This window comes from Phacochoerus africanus, chromosome 2, assembly GCF_016906955.1.
Source record: "Phacochoerus africanus isolate WHEZ1 chromosome 2, ROS_Pafr_v1, whole genome shotgun sequence".
Classification (NCBI taxonomy): domain Eukaryota; kingdom Metazoa; phylum Chordata; class Mammalia; order Artiodactyla; family Suidae; genus Phacochoerus; species Phacochoerus africanus.
The window spans coordinates 167,510,247-167,534,214 of NC_062545.1; the positions used below are offsets into that span (position 1 = coordinate 167,510,247).

At 37.2% G+C, this 23,968-nt stretch overlaps 1 protein-coding gene across 1 annotated transcript in view; it reads left to right on the forward strand.

Moving 5' to 3' along the window:
• LOC125119737 (IQ domain-containing protein H-like) overlaps positions 1-20,886 on the forward strand; it is a 42,880-nt gene extending 21,994 nt beyond the window's left edge. Inside the window, exons 4-6 of the mRNA XM_047767142.1 lie at positions 4,004-4,121; positions 18,002-18,118; positions 20,487-20,886. Coding sequence (XP_047623098.1) covers positions 4,004-4,121; positions 18,002-18,118; positions 20,487-20,489 — 238 coding nt within the window. The 3' untranslated portion in view covers positions 20,490-20,886. The remainder of the gene's footprint in view (positions 1-4,003; positions 4,122-18,001; positions 18,119-20,486) is intronic.
• The last annotated feature ends 3,082 nt before the right edge of the window (positions 20,887-23,968 follow it).

Here is a 23,968-nt window from a genome sequence, read left to right on the forward strand (position 1 = left end):
ACTTTATGCCAATAAAATGGACAACCTAGAAGAAATGAACAAATTCTCACAAAGGTACAACCTTCCAAGGCTCAGCCAGGAAAAAAGAGAAAATAAAAATGAAGTACAGAAATTGAAACTGTGATTTAAAAAATGTCCAAAAAACAAAAGTCCAAAACCAAATGGCTTCACAGGTGAATTCTATCAAACATTTAGAGAGTAGTTAACACCTATTCTTCTGAAACTCTCCCAAAAAATTGCAGAGGAAAAAAAAAATTCCCAGGCTCATTCTATGAGGCCACCATCATCCTGATACCAAAACCAAAGATGCCACAAAAGAAGAAAATTATAGGCCAATACCACTGATGAACATAGATGCAAAAATCCTCAACAAAATATTAGCAAACCAAATACAATGGTGCATTAAAAGAATCATACACCATGATCAAGTGGGATATATCCCAGGGTTGAAAGGATTTTTCAATATCCACAAATTAATCAATGTTATACACCACATCAACAAACTGAAGAATAAAAACCACACAGTCATCTCAATTTATGAAGAAAAATCTTTTGACAAAATTCAACACCTGTTTATGATTAAAAAAAAAAAAAAACCTCTCCAGAAAATGGGCATAAGGGAACCTATCTCAACATAATAAAGCCCATATATGACAAACCCACAGCTAACATCATTCTTAATTTTGAAAAGCTGAAAACATCTGCATTGAAATCAAGAACAAAACAAGGATGTCCACCCTCACCACTTTTATTCAACATAGTTTTGAAAGTTCTAACCACAGAAATCGGAGAAGAAAAATAAACCATAAACAAAACAAATTGGAAAAGAAGTATAACTGTCACTGTTTGCAGATGACAAGATACTATACATAGAAAATCCTAAAGATGATACCAGAAAACTACTCATCAATGAATTTGGTGATGTTTCAGGATACAAAATTAATACACAGAAGTCTCTTGCATTCCTATACACTACCAATGAAAGAGAAGAAAAACAAAGAAAACAATCCCATTTTGATCATTGTACAAAGAGAATAAAATACCTAGGAATAAATCTATCTAAAGAGGCAAAAGAGGGAGTTCCCATCATGGCTCAGTGGAAATGAATCCACTGAGGATGCAGGTTTGATCCCTGGCCTTGCTCAGTGGGTTAAGGATCTGGTGTTGCCATGAGTTGTGGTGTAGGTTGCAGACGTGGCTTGGATCTGGTGTTGCTGTGGCTCTGGTGTAGGCTGGGAGCTACAGTTCTGATTGGACCCCTAGCCTGGGAACCTCTATATGCCACAGGTACAGCCCTAAAAGGAGAAAGAAAAAAAAAAGAGGCAAAAGACATATATACTCTGAAAACTGTAAGACACTGTTGAAGGAAATCAAAGATGACACAAATAGAGAGTTATACCATGTTCTTGGATTCAAAGTATCGATACCATCAAAATGGGTATCCACCAAAGGCAACCTACAGCTTCAATGCAATCCCTATTAAATCACCAATGGCATTTTTCACATAACCAGAACAAAATTTTTTTAATTTATGCCAAAACACAAAAGACCCCAAATAGCTAAAGCACTCAAGAAAAAAAAAAAAATGGAGCTGGAGGAATCAGGCTCCCTGTTTTGAGACTATAGCATAAAGCTACAATCATCAAAATGGTATGGAACTGGCACAAAAAAGAAATACAGATCAGTAGAATAGCATAGAAAGCCCAGAAATAAATCCACGCACCTATGGTCAATTAGTCTATGACAAAAGAGCCAAGAATATACAACAGAGAAAATACAGTCTCCTCAATAAGTGGTTCTGGGAAAATTGGACAGCTACATGTAACAGAAATTAGAGCATTCTCTAAGACCATACACAAAAATAGACTCAAAATGGATTAATGACCTAAACATAAGACTAGGTACTTAAAAGTCTTAGAGAAAACATAGGTGGAACAATTTTTGAAATAAATCACAGCAACAATCTTTTTTGACCCACCTCCAAGAGTAAAAATAAATGGGACCTAATTAAACTTAAAAGCTTTTGCATAGCAAAGGACACCATAAACAAAACAAAAAGACAGCCCATGGAATGGAAGAAAAACTTTGCAAACGAAGCAACCAACAGGGATTTATTATCTTCAAAATATACAAACATCTCATACAGCTTTATATAAAAGAATAAATAAAAAGTGGTCAGAAGATCTGAACAGACATTTATCCAAAGAAGACAGATGGATGGCCAAGAAGCATACAAAAAGATGCTCAAAATCACTACTTATTAGAGAAATGCAAATCAAAACTACAATGAGAGACCATCATCGAAAAGTCTATAAGCAATAAGTGCTGGAGAGGTTGTGGAGAAAAGGGAACCCTCCTACATTGTTGGTGGGAATGTAAGCTGGTGCAACCCTATGGAGAACAGTAGGGAGGTTTCTTACAAAACTAAATATAGAAATACCATACGATCCAGCAATCCCACTCCTGGGCATCTATCCAGAGAAAACCATGACTCAAAAAGATACATGTAATCCAATGTTCATTGCAGCACTATTTACAATAACCAAGACTTCAGGCAACCTAAGTGGCCACTGACAGAGGATTGGATAAAGAAGTTGTGGTACATATATACAATACAATATGACTCAGCCATAAATGCAAATGAAATAATGCCATTTTGCAGCAACATGGATGGACTTAGAAATTATCACACTAAGAAAATCAAAGAGAAATATCATATGAGATCACTAATTTGTAGACTCTAATAAAAAATGATACAAAAGAACTTACAGAACAGAAACAGACTCAAAGATTTAGAAACCAAAACTAATGGCTACCAAAAGGGAAACATGGGGTGGGGGATAAATTAGGGGATTGGGATCAACATATACACACTACTATACCTAAAATAGGTAAGTAATAAGGACCTACTTTACAGCACAGGGACATCTACTCAACACTCTAATAATCTATATGGGAAAAGAATCTGAAAAAGAATGGTTATATATATATATATTTATATATATATGTGTGTGTGTGTATATATATACATATGATTCAATTTGCTGTACACCTGAAACTAATACAAAATTGTAAGTCAACTATACTCCAATATAAATTTTTTTTTAAGTTTTAAGTTTTCTTCCCAGTACTGGCCCCAGCTCTTGGACTTTATCCACCTCTTTCCCTAGTTTTGAAGGCAGCAGTTTTCCCTGTGATCTCAATTCTTTGATGTATCTAAGAGCTGTTTTTCAGTTTCTTCAGCTTTTTCTTGTTGTGGGGATTAGAGTGGCAACTTCTAAATTCTATAAATGTTGGAATAAATCCAGAAGTCCATAAATTGCTTTTTCATGATAATTTTACAAAAGGGAGCATCACAGTAGAATCAAGAGATTGACTCGTTGGTTGTTGAATTTAATTGACGTTAATTATGTTGACCATTTTAAAGAACTGGAACCTGCTTTCAAATTAAAAATTATAAGACCTAAATTACACACATAAACACTCATTCTTACAACTTTATTTTTACATTGCAATCCAATGGAACTGCTCACTGCTTAACAAGGAAGACTTTTAACCACCTTTGATCCTTAAGTCTTTGCGATTATACAAAATAGCGCAAGTTTAAAGACTATAAGGATGAACTGCTTAGGAATCAACATTTTGAATAAATTTACCACTGGCTATCCTGTGACTTAATTTTATTTAACAATATACAGCATATTTTTTAAATCGAGAAATGTTTTAGAGTGTGGCAATTCTGTCAGTTGTGACTCACATAAACTCAGCCAGAGAGAGCTTTTTATTCACACCAAAATAGTCATTATCAGACTTGGAAGTTCTTATGCCTGATAAACAAGAGCAGTTTTATAGTGGCAAATATGCTAAAGTTGGTCAAATTTACTATAGTTGCCAATAGAATATTTTCTATAAAATATGATGTAACTAGGAAGCATTGTTTTTAAATTACACTTTGTTAAGCTGTTAAGATAGCAAATTTGATTTAATTTTTTTTTAAACTTAGGTTGTTTCCAGCTGTAATTGATCAGAAATCATTTATTTTCCCTCTGGAGTCTGAGGTTAAACATTGGCAACCCCAGAGACAGCATGGTTCATTTCCACATGCCTTTCCAAGAGTAAAGGTAGGAAGACAGAAATCCTAGAGACAGAAAGTGGATTGGTGGCTGCCAGAGGCTGGAAGGAGGAGGGAAGAGTGGGGAGTGATATCTGATGGTTGTCAAGTGTCTTTGGGGAATAATGATATATTCTGAAATTAAATACCGTTGATGACTGCACCACTCTGTCAGTCTACGAAACACCATTGAATTCACTTCAAAAGGGTGAATTTAAAGTATATGAATTATATCTCAAAAAAGCTGTTGGAAAAAAATTTTTAAAGAGTCAACATTGGAAATTGAATTCTTTTTTATTCGGCCGCTCCCGTGGCATATGGGAATTCCCAGGTCAGGGATCAAACCTGAGCCACAGCAATGACAATGCCAAATCCTTAACCACTCGGCCACAAAGGAACTCCTGGAAATTGTGTTCTAAATGAGAAAACATGCCCTTATTGTTTCAGTTTTGTTCATGGCATGGTTGATTTCTATGACAAAAGAGCTTTCTTTGAACGGAGCCCTAGAAGTAAAAGATTCCAGATGGCAAGGCATAGAGCCCAAGAGGCTTCTGACTTTGCTTCCATCAGATGTGCTTTCAGTTTGATTCCTGTTCCCTCCCTGGCTTCTCCAAAGTGATAACAACTCACTTCTTCTGGGTACCAGGTGCCATTGTCAGTGCTTTGGGAAAACGAACTTGTTTAACCTCCATAACAATCCTAGAAGGAGGTGGTATTACTATCTTCATTTTATTGATGAAGAAACTAAGAGAACATACCCAGTGTCAGAGCCAGGATCCTGAACCCAGAAATGTAGGGATCCAGAGCTGAGCGCCTAACCACTGTGGTACCCTTTTTAAGTAACAGCTTTATTGAGATACATATCCCATAAAATTTACTCTTTAAAAAATATTCATTCAGTGGTTTTTAGTATATGCGCAGTTGTGCAGCTATCATGTGGTACCCTTTTTACAATTGTTTGTATTAGTTCTAGGTACTTTGGCAGTAAGCATCTTTGCTGCAAGCATTTTTGCCCCAGCCATTTTTGCCATGACCATTTTTACTGCACAACTAATTGGCCATGAGGCAATTTTGTTGGAAAAGATAAATAACAAAATATGAAAGAGGGACATTAACAAGGACATAATGAAACATGAGAAATGAATAACAAAATTTAAAAGACTATTACAAAATACAAAATATTTGAATGTATTTAAAATGTGTATAGATCGTGGCAATACTGTGCAAATGACTGATTTTGTTTTGTGGATTGTACCTAAGCATTTGTCTTCCAGGTCTTTCATTCATTGTATTTTATTCATTGTTTTGTCTGTCAATTTGTCTCCTTGTTCACCATTGCCTTTTTTTTTCCCTTCATTTTTGGCTGCCTCGAGGCATATGGAGTTCCTAGGCCAGGGATCAGATCTGAGCCACAGTCATGACCTAAGCCACAGCTGTGGCAACACTGGATCCTAAGCCCATTGTGCTGGGCCAGGGATTGAATCTGCATCCCAGAGCTCCCAAGATGCTGCCCATCCTGTTGCACCACGGCAGGAGCTCCCAGCACTACATTTTCTTTTTTACTAACATTTCTTCCTTCATTAAGAGAAGTATCTAGGATGCATGTTTACTAGGATGCATGTTCATACCTGAGCTTTGTATTGCGCTATGAAATCTACACTGCTGTGTATTCTTTGCATGTTTGTCACGTGTTCATTGACAGATGTTCAAAAGTTACACAGGAAACGTTGGTTCAACTCTGCACCATCAAGTCCCTTGGCCTTCTTCTCCTCCAGTGTAGTGTGTTTCAAAATAAGAAACCAGTTATAAGGACAAATCATGGTCATTGGTCATCTAGATAAATCCATCAATAATGTCACTACCTGGAAGAAATGATAACGTATTTAAACCAGTGGAAACGAGACTGTCAAACCAAAACCTATCAACTAGTTATGTGACCTTTTATGGCAGAACGGCCTTACAGCCAAATAGTTATGTAGCAAAAATGTTAGTGGCAAAAATACCTACTGCAAAGATGTCTATAGCAAAGTTGTTTATCATGAAAGTATTTCACAGTTTGTATAACCATATTTTTCTTTTACTGCAATTGCCACAGTCTATGACCAGATATTGAGTTGTATGATTTTTTAAAAAATATTCGACTTCCCACTAGATTATAAGCTTAATGAGGGTAGGATCCATGTCAGTTTGTCCATAGCAGTGTAATGCCAGGGGACTCTCAATACATGTTGGTTGAATGAAAAAATAAAACCACCATAGTGACTTCCAACGGTGTGCTCATCTCCATATAAAATATTCATTCAGTCTCCTCTGCACCCTCAAAGTGGCCCACTGCTACCTTTGTCATTGCATTTGTCACATTGGGTTCCTTGACCCACTATCTGTGGAGTACTTAATGTGTGCCAAGAACTGTTAGAGGCACACTAGGGTGAACAATTCAGACCAGGTCCCCAGTCTCATAGAGCTTACATTCTAGGAGGATGGAGATAGACCATCAACAAGAAAATATCAGCTAACAGTAAAGGCTATCATGAAATTAAAACAGAATGCTATGATAAAGGGAGCTTAAATGTCTCATCTTCCTTACTATTAAGTCTCTACTTTCGTTAAATTTTTATTTTTTTTTTTTTGCCAAGAATCTCAGGAGGATCAGAGTTGGTCTACTATAGATCAGATTGAAGATCTCTAGTTTATAAAGACAATGAAATAAAATATATGAAATTGGAACACATAGTTGTAATTATTATTCCAGGAAAAAAAAAACTATGACCAGAAATATATTTTCCCAAAAGTTAGGAAACGATTATAGACATAAGGAATCTTATATGCCTTGTATAACCCCGTGTTCTTTTACTGTGAGCATGGGTGGGCTTCATTTAGAAAGGGGCATGGACTGTTTCCCACCCTGATTTTACTTCCAGGGCCTGGATCCCTATTGTTGTTTTATACCTAATATCAGAAACATCTGCTTAAAAATGTATAACCTCTAAACACAAAAGATAGCCCTCATTTTTGCATTGTCAAGTCAATGATAAACAGGGCTGTTTTGCCAATTGTTCTGCAAGCCTACAGCACCAACTTAAAAGCTTGTATTATTGACTAGTTGTGAAGTCCAACTGGATCACTATCACCTTTAATTGCCCACTGCCAATCTTTTGAACTAGGTAAACCCCAGTTTAAGTTTTCTTTCTCTAAAGTGAAGAAATTATCTTTGGAATTCTATTTCACACCAAAAAACTTAAATTGCAAACCATTTGGAGTTTCGCGATTGTAATTAAGAATCATTTACTCTCTTACATTTGAAAAAGCCATATTCTGATGGATTTTTTTTTTTTCTTTTTAGGGCCACACCTGCCACATATGGAGGTTCCCATGCTAGGGGTCTAATCAGAACTACAGCTGTCAGCCTAGGCCACAGCCACAGCAGCGCAGGATCCAAGTCGTGTCTACAGCCCACACCACAGTTCACGGGAACCCTGGATCCTTAACCCATTGAGTGAGGCCAGGGATTGAACCCAAAACCTCATGGTTCTCAATCGGATTCGTTTCCACTGATGGCTCTTCTTTATAGTATATCTTAACTTCAAATTAACACCCTTCTTTCAGGCACCCTGTACTTGTAACAGCTGTACTTGTAACAGTCAAGGAACAGGTTTGAAATAACAAACTAAAAAGATAAGGAGGATGGAGAAAGAAAAGGAGAAAAAACTTTATAGGCCAAGAGAGTATTTCATTTTCTTGTTGAGTCTGGTGAGTTAAGTCTGAAAGCAATTTCAAAATGGAAGTTGCTAAACTATTCAGATCCAAGGACCTACTTAGAAGCATGATGTATCTCCTTCAAACAGGCTACCTCTCTGTGCCTTAGTTCCTCATCTGCAAAATGGGTTCTAGGACACCTGTTTTTAGGATAAACGAGTTAACATACATGTTCATAACAGTGCCCCATACATGGTCAGTGCTATGTATGTGGTCATTCTTCTTATTTGTTGATGAATACTGGTCAACCTCAGTTATGTACCTGCTATGTACCAGGCACTATTTTAGGCATCAGCCAAATTTTCTACCCTCATGGGGTATGCATTGGAGTTGGGATAAGGTCATTAGGAAAACAGAAAACAACTTGAAAAGTAAACATATGGTATGTTAGTTGGTGAGAGAAAAGTTAGGGAAGGAACATAAGGAGTGTTGGGATGGTGTCACTTATAAGGTGACACTCGAACAGAAATATGATGGACATGAGGGAGCAAAGCATTTAGGAAGAGTATCACAGGCAGAGAAGACAGAACTTCTAAAGACCCTGAGGAGCTCCCTAGTGGCTCAGTAAGTTAAGGACCTGGTGTTATTACTGCTGTGGTTCGGGTCATTGTTGTGGCATGGATTTGATCCCTGGCCCCAGAACTTCTGCATGCTGTGGGCATGGCCAAAATAATAATAATAATAATTAAATTAAATTAAATTAAAGACCCTGAATTAGGAGTATGAACAAAAAGCAAGGAAGCTGGAGAGGAATGTGTATGAAGGAGAGAAGCAGGAACAAGAGTAGGGGCCAGATCGTGGACACTGTTGTGAGGGCTGTGGAGATCACTCTGATTGAGATGGGAGGCTTTTCACCAGGGACTGATCGGATCTGATTTACAATTTGCAGGGGTCACTCCGGCTTCCGTGTGGGGAACATGATGTAGAAGGGCAAGGGTGGAAGTAGGAAGGCCATGTAGGAGCCTATGTTTGCCATGATGATGAAACCATGTCTGCATAACATTCTGGAAGGAAGGAGCTATTGTTATCCCCATCTTACAGATGAGGATACTGAGGATGAGAGGTGATAGTAATTTAAAGCTAAGAAATGGGAGAACTGGGATTCAAACCCAGCTCTATTTAACATTAAAGTCCTGGCTTTTCCTCACCACTGTAAAAAATACAAAACCTTGAACTCCCTCCCTGTGTTGGCCACAGGGAAATTTCCAACTGGGAAAAAGGGAAAGAAAGAGAGAGAGAGAGAGAGAGAGAAAGAGAAAGAGAGAAAGAAAGAGAGAACCAGAATAAATCCCTAATTTTGTTCACAAAGGCCCTACCCGTCTTCAGAATTATCCTCAGCTATGTCCTGCTAAACTTTCCCAAAGAACCTTCTCAATGCAGTGTTCCTGATAAAAGTGGCCTTTTCACTTTCTCATTTACTATGGTGATACTAAGGTGGCCATTATGAAGCCACATCAGAATTATTTACAATGCACTGTGATATTCTGTGCAATGCCCTCTTACTGTAATTGGTTACCATTCACTTGATTCTTATTTGTATTTTAAAGAGGTTTATACTTTACAGTGTACATAAGTTATGGCTAATGGAACAGGTGACCAAGCAAGGTATTTGGGGTTATTTCTCTAAAAAAATGGGCATCAAAAATAGGCCCTTAGGATTGTATCTTCTAATAACAGTATTACTATGAGAAAATTCAATTAGCTACATATTTATGACTCATAGCACCTTTTCCAGAAAGATAAGCTATTTATTACAACTGCACTCAGATTTTATGGTATGGTATTCCATAGTTCAGTAACATTTCAAAGGTGGCACACCAAATTTCTCACTCCACTTCTCTCTAGCTTACCAAGGGATGCTAACTTCCAGGCATGCAGGGAAGCCCACTCCATGGCCACCAACTCAGGAGGGTAATTTGTAGTGAAGGAGGGAGATCACAGAATTAGCAATTGGCCCGTGTTCCATAAAAATTGGACACAGTGTCACCTTTGGCATACACTTCTGCCATAAGCTGATGATTGAGTTACCATGGCATATGGTAAGAATAAAATGAACACAGTAAAACTAAAACTTGTTTTTCCTCATTAGGGTGCTATTTCACTTCCTCAAATATTTTGATTTTTTTTTTTGTCTTTTGTCTTTTGTTGTTGTTGTTGCTATTTCTTGGGCCGCTCCCGCGGCATATGGAGGTTCCCAGGCTAGGGGTTGAATCGGAGCTGTAGCCACCGGCCTACGCCAGAGCCACAGCAACGCGGGATCCGAGCCGCGTCTGCAACCTACACCACAGCTCACGGCAACGCCGGATCGTTAACCCACTGAGCAAGGTCAGGGACCGAACCCGCGACCTCATGGTTCTTAGTCGGATTCGTTAACCACTGCGCCATGACGGGAAATCCTGAATATTTTGATTTTTAATGCTGCTATGTGCTAGGTGCTAGAGATGCCAATTTTAGTGTCGTAGGGGCACAGAGTCTCTAGACCAGCATTCTACAGAGTAGCGAGTGCTATATTAGAGATTGGGCAAAAATACTCTGGTAGGGCCAAGAGGATATGCTTAATGCCTGGGATTTGCTTTAGCCAGTAAATACATCATCTCCAAAATCTGTTTCAAGCACAGCAGTTTCTGATCTCTATATCATGTCTGCCATAGCTCACACAGTATGTTTTTCCATCAACTCTTCACTACAGTGAGGACCTTCAATCCAGTGACGTCTCATTATCGATTTATAACTTTTGCCTTACTGTGCTTTTTTCTTTAGCTAGCATAGAACGCATGATTGTGGCAGAAATTGTTAGTTCCTTACCCAATATTCATTCCAGCATCTGCATTACTATAAACTGTGATTTTGTTTAGGATGGCATCATGCCAGGAGGAATAAGTTTCTTCATTTCTGAGCCTTCTTTGTAACTAAGTCTGACCACGTGTCCCAGTTTTGTCCAGTGAGAACTGCGCAGCAAGCATTCTACGGGGAGTTGGTTCTAGGGAATGTTTTGCTTTTCTGATGAAAGGGTATAATAACAAATGCCATGTTTCTTCTCCCTTTCCTCTTTCTCCCTTGAACACAGACATGACATTTGGAGTTGCAGCAAGCATCTTGCAACCATGAAGTGATAAACCTAAGGACAAAAGGCAACACTCTTGAGGATGGTTAGAATAGAAAGGAGGATAGGGAGTGGATTCCAAGGGCTTTCCTGAGCAGCTGATTTTTAGCTAGATATATGGCTCCCCAATATAAAGACTGCATTTCCCAGAGTCTCTTGCAGTTGGACATAGCTGTATGTCCAAGTACTGGCTAATGAAATGTTAGGGGTGGGTGTTGTAGAGGACGTTTTCTGAAACCTTCCTTAAAAGGTAGCCAACTCATGCTCTGTAATCCTTTTCTTCCCCATTCGCTTTTCTGCTGCCTGGAATGGGGCTGTGTTGGCTGGTACTCTAGCAGCCATTTTAGACCAGGAGGAGGCCCATACATTAGGGATTGCAGAGTACTAAGCTGGAAGGGGCCTGGTCCCTAGCAACTTCCTGCACTTCCAAACCAAACTGGAACAGCCTGTCTCTGGACTTAATATACATGAAAGCAATACATTCAGTCTTATTTAAGCAATAACTCCTCCAGTTTTTGGTCACATACAGACATATTTAGTCCTAATCTTCCCATTACCAAATTCAATTTTTCCTATGTCAGGATTTATATTTTATGTCTTCTCCCTTATTAAGGCAACCCCTTTTTTAGCTTAGCTATTCCAGTTATTCCCCTCTCTTTAATCATCCATTTCTCACTCCTTCATCATTCTTAGATCTCTGAGTGACTAGCTCAGGTTTTTGTTTTTGATGCAGCTATCAGTATACTTGTCATCTCCTCAGAGAAGCTCTCCTTTACTACCTTATCTAGGGTAGCTTCCCATTATCCTCTACCCCATTTTTCCAGTGTAGTTTTTAAAAAAAATATCTATTTTCATGGTTATTATCTAATTCCTTACATTCCTTTAAGGATGTAAGATCTATGTGGGCCAGAACTTGCTCTTGTTCACCCAGACCTCTCAATAATTGTTGGCATGAACAAGTGGATGGATTTTGTTGGGAGCACAGAAGGAGCACTCTTCCTAAAGGAGGCGTTCAAGTCTTCCCGTAGGGTGTCCCAGAAGACACCTGAAGAGGGGAGAAGAGGACACTCCTAGAAAATGAAACAACATGCTCACTCACAGAGGTGGCGAGAACATACTAGATGTGGAGGCTGGCTGGTCACAGAGCAGTCAGGAGGAGATGGCGGGAGAGGGGGCTGTAAAGTTCGAGGGAGCCAGATCATACCACCCCAAGGCAAACCACTGGAGGTGAGAGACACATTTCAATTAGTGATCAGAGGTTCAGTTATTCTGGAGGCAGGCAGAGGAGGACTAGAGGTAAGGAGACCCATCTTAGAGGCTATTACAAAGGTCTATGTAATCATCAATGAGGGCACACATCAAAGCAAGCACCTGTGGGGATTAGAGAGGAAGGAACGTATCTGATAGATAGGAAGCTGAATCAAGAGTGTATCAACTAACATTCCTTTGTAATGTGGCAGCATGAGATGATGGAAAGAGACTTTTGAAGGCAGAGACGTAAGTAAAATCCTGTCTCTCCACATTGATCCTCATTGGTAAACTAGTGATAATATCACGTACTCCCTGTTGTCATTTTAAGGACTCCAGTAAAGTCAGCTGAATTATGACAACACCCAATATTATGGTGCCTAGCATAAAACTGGAGCTTCAATAAATGTTAGCGTTCTCTCCCCCAGTCTTCCTCCTAGTCTACAATTCAACTCCTCCAGGAATCAGAACACAGGATGGCACATCTGAATGGAATTAAAGTCTAAAGGTTTTGTGAACCTGAGGCAGCTGGGCCTTTTAGAAGCAGCTTGGGGTTAAATAATGCTGTAACTGCTGTTTCCCTAGCCTAGCAGGGAAGAAGAGGGGACATCATAAAGCACACAATGTTAGACTGCAAATGACAAATTAATTAATGGTTACATTTTAACTACACTTTAATTTTAAATATAACCTTTTATTAAGAAAAATTTTCTTTGAATACACACAAAAATAGAATGAAATCCATGTAACCATCACCCAACTTTAACAGTTACTGTAATTTCACTTTTTTTTTTTTTTTGCTGGACCTGTGGCATATGAAAGTTTCTAGGCCAGGAATGGCGCTTTCACCACAGAAGTGACAACACCAAATCCTTACTACTAGACCACCAGGGAACTCCTAATTCTATCGTTCTTATCTCATCTATTCCCTCCACTTTTTTTGGGTGAAGCCTTTTAAAGCAGATCCTACACATTATATACTTTTACTCTTAAACACTTCCAGTAAAGACAAAAAAAAAAACCCACCCATATTATCACACCTAATAAACTTAACAATGCACTAGTACTCTATCATTCTCAGTCCATATTCAGTTTTCCCCAGTTGTGTTAACATTGTTTTTCTATTTCATTGAATCAGGATATAAATGACTTGAAGTACAGTTGATGTACAATGATGTACAACATTATGTAAGTTATAGATGTACAATATACTGATTCTCAATTTTTAATTTTTTTTCTTTTTCAGTCACCCCCGAGACATATGGAAGTTCACAGGCAAGGGATCAAACCCAAGCTGGAGCTGTGACCTATGCACAGCTGCACCGGATCTTTAACCCCTCGTCCTAGGCCAGGGATCCAACCTGCACCTTCAGAGAGACAAGCCGGATCATTACCCACTGTGCCACAGTGGGAGCTCCTCAATTTTAAAGGTTATACTCTGGAAGTTCCCATGTAGCATAGAGGGTTAAGGATCCGGTATTGCTACAGCTGTGGTGCAGGCCACAACTGTGATGTGGGTTTGATCCCAGGCCCAGGAACTTCCATATGCCATGGTTGTGACCAAAATAAAAAATTAAAAATAAAGGTTGTGCTCCAGTTATAGTTATTGTAAAATACTGACTATATTCCCTGTGTTGTACAATATCACACATTGCATTTGTATCTCATTTTATCTATAACAATTTCCTTTACTAAAAGTCACTTACGCATAACATTGCAAACAAACTATACTTAAATAAAAATTTTTTTAAGTGTCACTCATTAAAAAAACCAGGTCATTTGTCATGTCATATAGGTTCTCCACTCCCCTTAGTCTAGATTTAGCTGACTGCAATCTAACAGTGACATTTTACATGTTCCTCTGTTCATACTATTTCTTGTAAACAAGTATTTTTATCTAGAAGCTTGATCAGATTCAGGTAATATCTTTTTGGGGGGAATACTGTATAGCTGGTACTGTGTACTTCCTTTTATAGCATATCGAGAGGCAATTTCTTTTTTCTCTTTTAATTATGTTAAGAATGATCAGTGAGTCTGAGTGTTACAATCTTGAGCTATCATATATCAAGTTCCCCACCACTTTTCACCCAGTGACATTAGCAAAAAACTAATGTTTACCTAACTAATTATTTCATTAGAGACTGCAAAGTGGCAATTTTGTAACTCTGTCCTTCCCTCTGCATTTATTAGCTTATCTGAAGAACTTTCCCTTAGCAACTCTTTAATGAATCTGAAAAGGAGTGAAAGGAAAAGCTGGATAAATGTATGATTCTTCCTTTTGTATCTTTACTTTCAGATTATTAATTGTATCAAATTGGTTTTTGGGAGGGGAAGATATTATTAAGATGTCATGGATTTTTACATACTCGAAATGTTTCAAAGCACTACAGTATTATTTGGGGGTCTGTAGGATTCTGAGTAGGATCCTGAGTAGTACCTTATCACTTGTGAGATACTTAACACACATTAGTCACTTATAGCTCATAACAGCCCCATGGATGTAGGTATTACCCAGTTTTACAAATAAAAAATCAAGCTCACATAGCTTGGACTAGGACTTGGTATCTATTGTTCTTTCCATTAAATATAATAATGGTTGAAACAATCAGTGTTCAGGGTGACTGGATTCTTTCTTTTTTTCTATTTTCTAGTTTTGAGATTAAACAGCAGACATCTTTAACCAGTGGGAACATGTTATTAAGCAATATACACTTTAGAAGGCATTACTTGTAGCAAACACTGTTGAGAATAATGTTATGCTGATAATACTGTAACTTAGTAAATAGCTTGTCTCAACTTTGTTTGTGAAGCATTTCAATTTTGATTACTCTGTGTGGGATCTACTTCTCAGAAATATGTCATTTTATGGTCTGCCCATGTCTGGGGAGCTGGCATTACACGCTGCCTAGTGTTTTTAATTCAGAACTTCTTCTAAAAGAAACCTTAGCCTCTTATGTTCAAGCCCTAGTTTTAATAGCATAAGCTATTTCCTTCTTATATCGCTTTGTGGGCATAGTAATAAAATAAATACCACAAAATCACTGATGAGATGAAAATTGAGCTCCCTGCTTCTGTGCAGCCATGTAGGTAAAACAGTAATTGGCTCTGATAATAACTTTTGTTCTTACAAACCAAAGTCTAAATGAGAGTCACATTTGATATATCTGCTTGTAATTACTATCAAAAGGAGAGAATACAAAGTTTAGATTGTTTAGTGACTCAAGATAGATTAAATAAATTGCTGTCTTTTCTTGAACAATTTAAGAAAATTTTTTGAAATTATTTCCGATATTTATCATACTGTTGGTAACAAATGATCATCTTCCAGAGCATGCTTTTATGCTTAATGGAATGACTGATATTGGTTTTTGTTTTTTAAAGTCTGTAATTGTTTTTCTCAAAAAATCTTATTACTTAGTCTGATAATGCAACTTATGCTCATAAATATTTTTCTATACATCTCTATAGATGGTTTGTAAGACAAATTTAAGTTATATATGCATATAGTAGTGATTTTCAGTGAAACCATTAGATATATTTAAATGCAGACTCAATATTTTTAAAAGGAGAATTAAATCACATGTGCTACCTACTAGTGTTTTTGGTATACACATATTGGGTGTCAAAAGAGTAAATATTAGAATATTAATGATTTTAAGGGATCTTTTTGTTGCTTTAAAAGCTAATATAGATTTCCTGTCACAACTGGTCATTTCTGTTGGACTCCGATATGCATTTTGATTTTTTTCCAGAAATATCTGTGTCCAGTGTCACAGAATTGTAAAAATGAAGAAAACAACTAAATTTTAATGCTATTTTAACAATGATTCTATATTCGATCATTTCCTTTCTACACCAGTCCTATAACCACACAAGTTGATGGAGCATAATAAAACTAAGAAAACCGCTATGGTCCACTGAACCAATGATCCCAGCATTAAAAAGTTCAAACAAAGCTTAGACATGATAGATGAAGCTATTATCATCAATTGTAAAAACACCCTACACACATTTAAAAAACGCCCTAATTACAGAAGTCAATATAATACATATTAGTAATTTCCCGACCCTTGGTAGAATGGAAATTATTCTGAAAGTTTAATTAAGAAGGAAAAAATTATGTTGAGGTATTAATTTCAATAAAAGAGGCACTCAGCTTCCATGCAAAAACCCTGGAGTAGTGCTGTAAGTGTGGGTTACTCACAGAAGGAAAGCCATTTATACTTAGGCACTACAGTACTTTTGTCACCACGTGTACTTTAAGAAGGTAAGAGCTGTGCCTTATTTGCAACCTGTGCCCCTGCATGGGTTAAATAAAATGCATAGCTGAGTGAAGTAACTTGAAGATTTGGTTTTAAAAACTGCCTTTAAAAAAAAATAAAAGATTTGGAGGCTGTGTTAAGAAACAACTTATCTAGATAGCATGTATCCCATAGGAGTGTTTTAGTAGTCTTCCTTTTCACTTCGACCTCAGGCACAGGCTATTTATGAATGCTTATAGTCAAAGAAAGTGCTGTTTCATGAGTCTGTCTGTCTGGTTCCTATAACTATGTTAACAATTATATCAGATCACCCTCAGAACTAAGACACTGAATTGAAAGGAAATCAGTGTTTCCAGTTGCTCACAACACCTTCTTTTAAAAATGTCACAAAGGCATTGATTCCATTTATCTGAAATGTCCAGGGTGAGCACGTCCAAGAGAAAGAAAGCTGATTAGTGGTTGCTGGGCTCTGGGAGGAGGCGAGAATAAGCAGTGACTGTAATACATATGAGGTTTCTTTTTAGGGTAATGAAAATGTTCCAGAACTAAGGTAGGGGTGACAGTCGTACAACATTGTGAATACCCTAGAACACACTTAATTTGAAAGTCACAAAAGCCTTCAGAAACTGTTGATACTACCACATTCCTTAAGTGTCAATTGACTGTTTAGCCTCAAATCATAGAATGCCAAACTGGGGAGGGAGGGACTGGGGGAGTTGATAGTTCTTCAAGAGACTAAGTCTAACTCCACATTTTGCAAGTAAAGAAACTGGCTTCCACAATGGGAAAGTGATTTACCCAAGGTCCCATGCAGGCAGTCCGGGGTTGGGCAAGACTGGAACTGAGGTCACCTATCGGCTGGTGCCCCTTCCCTCCACCACCGTGCTCCCTACTCCGGTGGTTTGTATTTAAGCATCTCAGCAGTAACTCATTTGAATTGTTTTAAATGAGGAACACATGGTTCAAATGAGATGTGCTTATTTTTTTAATGAAAAATGTATCATACATTTTCCCTATAGATAGCAAACTCTCTTTGAAGGAGTTGATAAATTTGCTGTGGTAAATTTAGCAAGTCCACACTGAAACTTACCTGTAAATGTCCCTTGAGGAAAGTGGCCACATTAACAGACCAAGGGAGCCCTCTACCTGTGTAGCTGTAGTATAGATTTCATTGGCAAAATTCTTGATGTGAAAAGCTAAAAATAAATCAAGACCAGGTATTCTATCCTTTGTCCACCTTGGTTGGCTTCTAGCATTATTTTTGAGAAAATGAATGGGTCTGAGGATGGATTTTTACGAGTAATAGGATACATAGAGGAAATCTGCAGAAAATTCCTTTTCTGTGAATAGAAGACTAATCAGTCACCTAAATAAAAACCCAAATATATATGTATTTTCTTCCAGTGAGAATTACATTAAAATAATTATTCTCAAAGAACTTTATACTCCTTTGAGGATATAAAATGTTAGTAAGCATTTTTGTTCTTCCAGCATGAAAGTTTCATTGTTTCTTTGTTTCAGCAAAAGATAGGGTTGAATGTAAAAATCATGCAGGATCCTGAAAACATCCACCACAGAGCTGCTGTAAATGCGACCTATGGAATCAGTTTGCCATATATCAATCAGAGAAAAGCATGTGTAAGTAATAAGTCGTTTTAATAAGCTTTTTTTTTTTTTAGAATTGAGTCACTTATTAGTATAAGATATAATGTAGATTTTAAGTGAGAATTTTGATCCTTTTGTACTTAGAATTATTTGGAAATGAAATGGAGTGGCTTTCATTCTGTTTATGATTAGAAATGATTATGAAAATGTAAACCTCTTTTTAAGAGATCTACTTATAGCTCGTTCAAATTTCTCTATTTTATCTGATATCCCTAAATAACCTAGTTCTATAATTTTAACAAGAGGAAGTAATTTAGCAACAAAAAGCATACAGAGATAATAAATATTTTATTTCTTGTCTAGGATCCCACTAGAAAAACAACAGCAAAGCATGAGCTTCAATGGTGTATACTCATACAATATGCAAAATTGTAAGAACATTATTCTAAATCTGAAGAAAGCAGAGATTAATCTTTTATGTCAGCAAAATGATGAACAGGAAAAATAATGACACAGAGACTGACATTAAAGGGTCCAGGGTCTGTGCCTATTTTGCCACAGACTTGCTGCTAAGTGTCCCAAAGCAAGGACTGTACTCTTTCTGTGTTGCAGGGTTTTCTTAGGAGAATCAAAAGTAATGCTACATTTTAATTGGAAAATTATTTTATTTGAGATCATTTTTAATACTGAAAACAATTACTGAAGTGATATCTATACATTTTAAAATATATCTTTTTCAACCTTTGGCCTCTGTCAAAAGCTCTTAAATGTATCCTTTGGTGAAATCAAAACTAAAAACAAGATTAATTTTAGAACTAAGTTACAAAACCATTTCTAACCAGCAAATAGTCTTTAGATTAATCTTCCAAATTTCCTACACAGACATTTTCAACTGCCTACACTTCATTCATGTAACCCTGAAATATATTTTTAGTTTCTTTATATGTGCTTTATGTTATTCTAACAGGCTTGGTTTAAGAGCACTTTATCATAGAAATACTTTTATAGCTGAAGAAATAGCCAGAAAGTTAGATATTTTTATTCCTGCTGAAACTTTATTTAAAATGTCACTGTGAATAATGTGAAAGAGTTTTTATCTGCTTCCCGTGAGCCCAAAGCCCTTGAAATAAAAATATTATTTCTCTGGCTGTACAGACAGAAGCAGATTTCTCTTTTGTTGTTGTTGGTTTTCGCTTTCAACCTAGAATTAATATTGGCTTAGCTGGTGGAGCGCTGAGGCTTTGTAGCCCAAGGCAATGGCAGCATTTCATGTAAACTTTTTCTGATGAGTATTGAAGTTTAAAAAGGCATACCTCTAGATTTAGAGGGGATTAAGCTTTGCTTTAATGAATTTGAGCAAAGATTCTGAAATAAAGAGGGAAGTCAAAATTATATATGAACTCTGGGTCAGAATCTTAATCATTTATTGTACATTTTTCCAAATTCCCCAACAGGATGAATGCCTTGGATATTGTGCCCCTGTCCTCTGAACACAGAGGACCAAATCCCAAAGAAAGCACTTGGCCTTGTATGACATACAGAAAATTTATACTCATTTATTGTATTTAAGATTTTTTTCTCCCCAAAACTTGACTCCATAAAAATCTACACCAGAGCACTTTAAAATGCATGTACATTACAAACATCTTGTTCAAACTATTGGCACTTCAATCAGAATGGTTGACGCTATCATTTTATGTTGATATATGTGCATATGACGGTACTAACTGAAAAGCAGTATTTTCATTTTAGATTTGTAAAACAGAAAAATTGTGCAAAAAGTCTTATGAAAGAAATATTTCAGTTTTTGGTTTTAAACATCGTATAGACTATTTGGGAATAAATACATTTGTGATTTGCCACTTATAAAAATGTTTTTGAAAGCACTTACCCAAACTGAAGCAATGTGTCTAGAGCCATGATGTATAGTTAATTAGAAAGGCAGCATCAGGGCTAATGGCTTTTTAGAACTACTCTAAACACTCAAAGGGGATTATTATTTGGCTGCCGAGGGCCATGTGTTTCCTTACTTCTTATGAAACTTAAACAGCTTGTCAAAAGCCTGCAAATAATCTTAGACATTTTTGACAGAGAAAATTTGAATTTGTTGCTAATTTACATGACTAGTTCCCAGAAACTGGTGTTTTCTACATTTTATGAAGAGGTGTATCCTTTCTGTTAATAATGGACTGATGCAAAGATTTTAGTACACTGAAAACACACATACTCCAGATATACACACAAACACAACTGCCTTCAGAGTTGTATATCCTGTAACTCTCGCATGTAAAATCAATTTATAAAAAAAGCACTAAAAGTGAAAGTCACTTATTTTTCAATACCTTAAATTTACCAAATTAAAAACAAAACAAAACACAAAACCCTCTAATATGCTTTTGAGTAGAGCCTTATTGGTTTGGAGAGGCAAGAAGAAATCCCTGATACTGTTCATACTTACTCACTGACATTTAGCTCCAGTTAGACTTTCTAATGCAATGCATTAAAACATCTACAGAAAATTTGACTTTGATTTATTTTTTAAAATAAGAAGGGTTTCTTAAAAGGCTTGAAACATGTATCTGTTACCATGAATTTTAAAAGAACGATTATGAATGCATAACAAAATAGCCAAACAAAACATTGCTTTGAATTGCGGCACAAATAACTCTGATTATAACTGTTATGACCTAGAAAAGAATCATAAAAATATTTTTCTTTTTGGCAACATATGAGTTGCTGTAGAATTATACCAGTCCTTTGGTCCCACTTTCCAAATAAATAAATATATAATGCAATGTAAACTTAGAATCTTTTATTTATTCATGAGGTTGAATTTAATACTATTATGATTTCTAGATTTTATGAGTCATATGTTATGCAGTGTTTTTCACTAACTTAGTTGGGTAGCAACCACACTTCACAAATCATAGCTTCATTCTTTACTGTTTCACTTGGGGTGTACGTAGTAATCTCTCCCACTGAAACCACATTCATTTCTGAAATGATAAAGTAATGGAAAGTGAGGCAATTGTGTTAATGTCAAATGATTAGAAGATGCACCAGAAGTAAGGGGTGGGGGTAAGTCGGGCCGCTGGGGGGTGGGGGGAGGCAGGGAGAAGGACAATTTCAAAACATGATTGTGTTTTAAGCCCACGCATATGGCCACAATTACAGTCACCACATAATTTGGCAACGGTAGCAGAATTAGATTTAAACAAATTGATGTTACACTGCAGTAATTCAGAATGAGCTTGTTGCATTTATAAACCATAACAAGAAGCAGAGTGAATTAATAAACCCTTCTTGTCACTAAAAATAAAAAAGGGAATAATTGCTGAGATGGAGTTAACAGATGACTAGAGTCAGCATCCTTTCAGCCTAGATATGGGAAAGTGAAGGTCACCCCCATCTCAGATGACAAAGAGGGAACATTTTGTTGGTAAACAAATTAATCTTTTGAAAGGTCACCATTTGTTTTAAGTTTTTATCCAGTTCTTGTCATCTGGAATCAGAGATTGACTGTCATTTCACTAGGCAGGGGTGCAGTTGAAGCAGACAAAGCTGCTTCTGTACATATCAGCATTCCTTGACAAAACTCAGTGCCTGATTGTGATGCTATGGGCTGCTGGTTTACAGCTGTCTCTGGACAAGAATGGAGGCCCACCCCTGAATTCCAATAAGATGGGCCTGCATATTCCGCCTGCTGTAAGCTGGCCCTCTGCCCACAAGTAAAATGTATTGTAGTTCAAGCCAGCAATTATCTCTCTTACTTCCTTCTGTGCTGCTTCTGTTCCTTTTTTCCAAAAACAGATGTGGGTATTCACTCAAGTTCTGCATCTATTCTATCTCACACCTGCCAGGGCAGAATTCTGACAGAGGTAGGGTTTGAGGGAGCCAGCTGACAACAATCAGACGTAATTTCTCTGAGAGCAGTTTCAAAAGAAAATGTTGATTTTTCAGGAAATGTGGAGTCAGCATCTTGGTCCCCCTCCCTTTTCCCAGGAGCATTTGGTAAATTAAATTAGTTGAACAAAAGGAAATAGCTTTAAAGACATTCAGAAATGCCATATCCTATTTATGACACACAATCATTACCCCAGGACTGTGATGGCATATACAACATCCCCACTTCTGTCATTAAAGAGAGCTTCCTCTTCAGGTTGCTTAGAAAGGATTTTCAAGAAAACAGTGATTTTTCATGTTTTTCTTGACTCATAGCCTACGAAATAGACTCCACCAACACGGTAGTGGTGGTGGCAGTAGAAGTGGTGGTGTATTGCTTTTGGATGTTGTTGCTTTTGAGAATTTGAGTTCTTCTTTGGTTTGGAGTGCTGGGAAAGCTGAAGAAAATGATTTCACAAACGTCACGAGCTCACGTCCGGTTCTCTCATAGAAGTTCATTTCTTTGCGAGAGGCAACTCAAGGCCATACCCTCATCAGATAACACTAGTGAAAAATCTCATTGTAGTGAGTTCTCTAACTTCTTGAGAAGGCTTATTTCTCGAGTTTCCGTGCTGAGACCTTGCATGCATTCCTAAACCAACCCCAAGCCAAACTCCAACCACTTTCTAGCTCTGAGCATAGTGATTCTAGGTCTCACTGCCTGGTGCAGATTCTTCTTAGAAGGGGAACCTCCCTGAAACAGCCTCCATTTCCTCATGTGTAAAATGTCCATACAAGAGTATGGACTTGTATTGAGATTTAAATGAGATAATCTGAAGCATTTACCAAAGATCCTGGTACAAATAAGTGCTCTGGAAATAAGGGACTATTGGCAATTTTCACCTATTGTATTATGTCATGTTTTATACTGTCCTTTAAAGCTTACATTATTATAGGGGTCGAGGGGGAGAACCAAAGTATTACCAAGGTCCCTTCCAGGGATTCTGTTTAATATTTCATGAGATAATGCCTTCTTTCCCATACCAATATGAGGATAGAGACCCTGTAATCTGGTCTATTTGTTTTTCACATCCCCCACTGCACCAAGCAGTGTTTTACACATAATAGGAGAGGACTAAATTGGTCTCATCCATCCAATCCCTTCACTGAAGCTTATTACCTGATGGCGTCTAGATGTGAAGAAGTGGTTTTGCTGGTCCTCAGTAGGCTAACGGCATAGGGCATCCTCCCACTGGGCCATCTGATAATGGAGTTTACCTAGTGAAACACCCTTGTTCCTGGATTCTTGTAACAGCCTGGCCAGTAACTAACTGTTTCCAGAAGCAAGTTACTCTAGTTCACTCATCTTTAGTTTCCTGGTATGTAAAATGGGGAGGCTAGATGGGAGGGGGTTTGGGGTAGTAGGAAGGGTTTGGAGTTCAGTGGTTCAGAATTTGAGTTCTATCTGCCATTTTCCAATTGTGTGACCCTAGGTTAGCAAATTAACATCTCAGGTCCTGCATTTCCTCTTTTGTAAAATCAGGATAATAGGTGAGGCTGTTAGGGGGATTACAGATATTAACTTTGCTGGCACAAAATAGTTGCCTAATAAGGTTGTGTCTTTCTGGAAAATTAATGAATATTAAGAATCTCTTATTTCCTCTCCCTTTCTCACAACTTTTAAAAAATTTTTTTACTGATGTATGTTGATTAACAATGTTGTGTTAATTTCTGCTGTACAGAAAGTGTACATATTCTTTTTCATTATGGTTCACCACCATTTTTCACATCTTTGTGTCCAGAAAGGGATCTGATTTGGCTCCTTCCATGCTCCAGTATAAATGAATAATAAAGTTTAATGCTATGGGTTTCAAATTGTTGTGAGAATTCCAGAGAGTTTAAGGGAGTCTGCAATTATTTCATTCATATTTCATTTTTTATGTTAAATATTTAAACTATTTTGAAGTGTAATACAGAATAATACATACATACTTAAGTTGA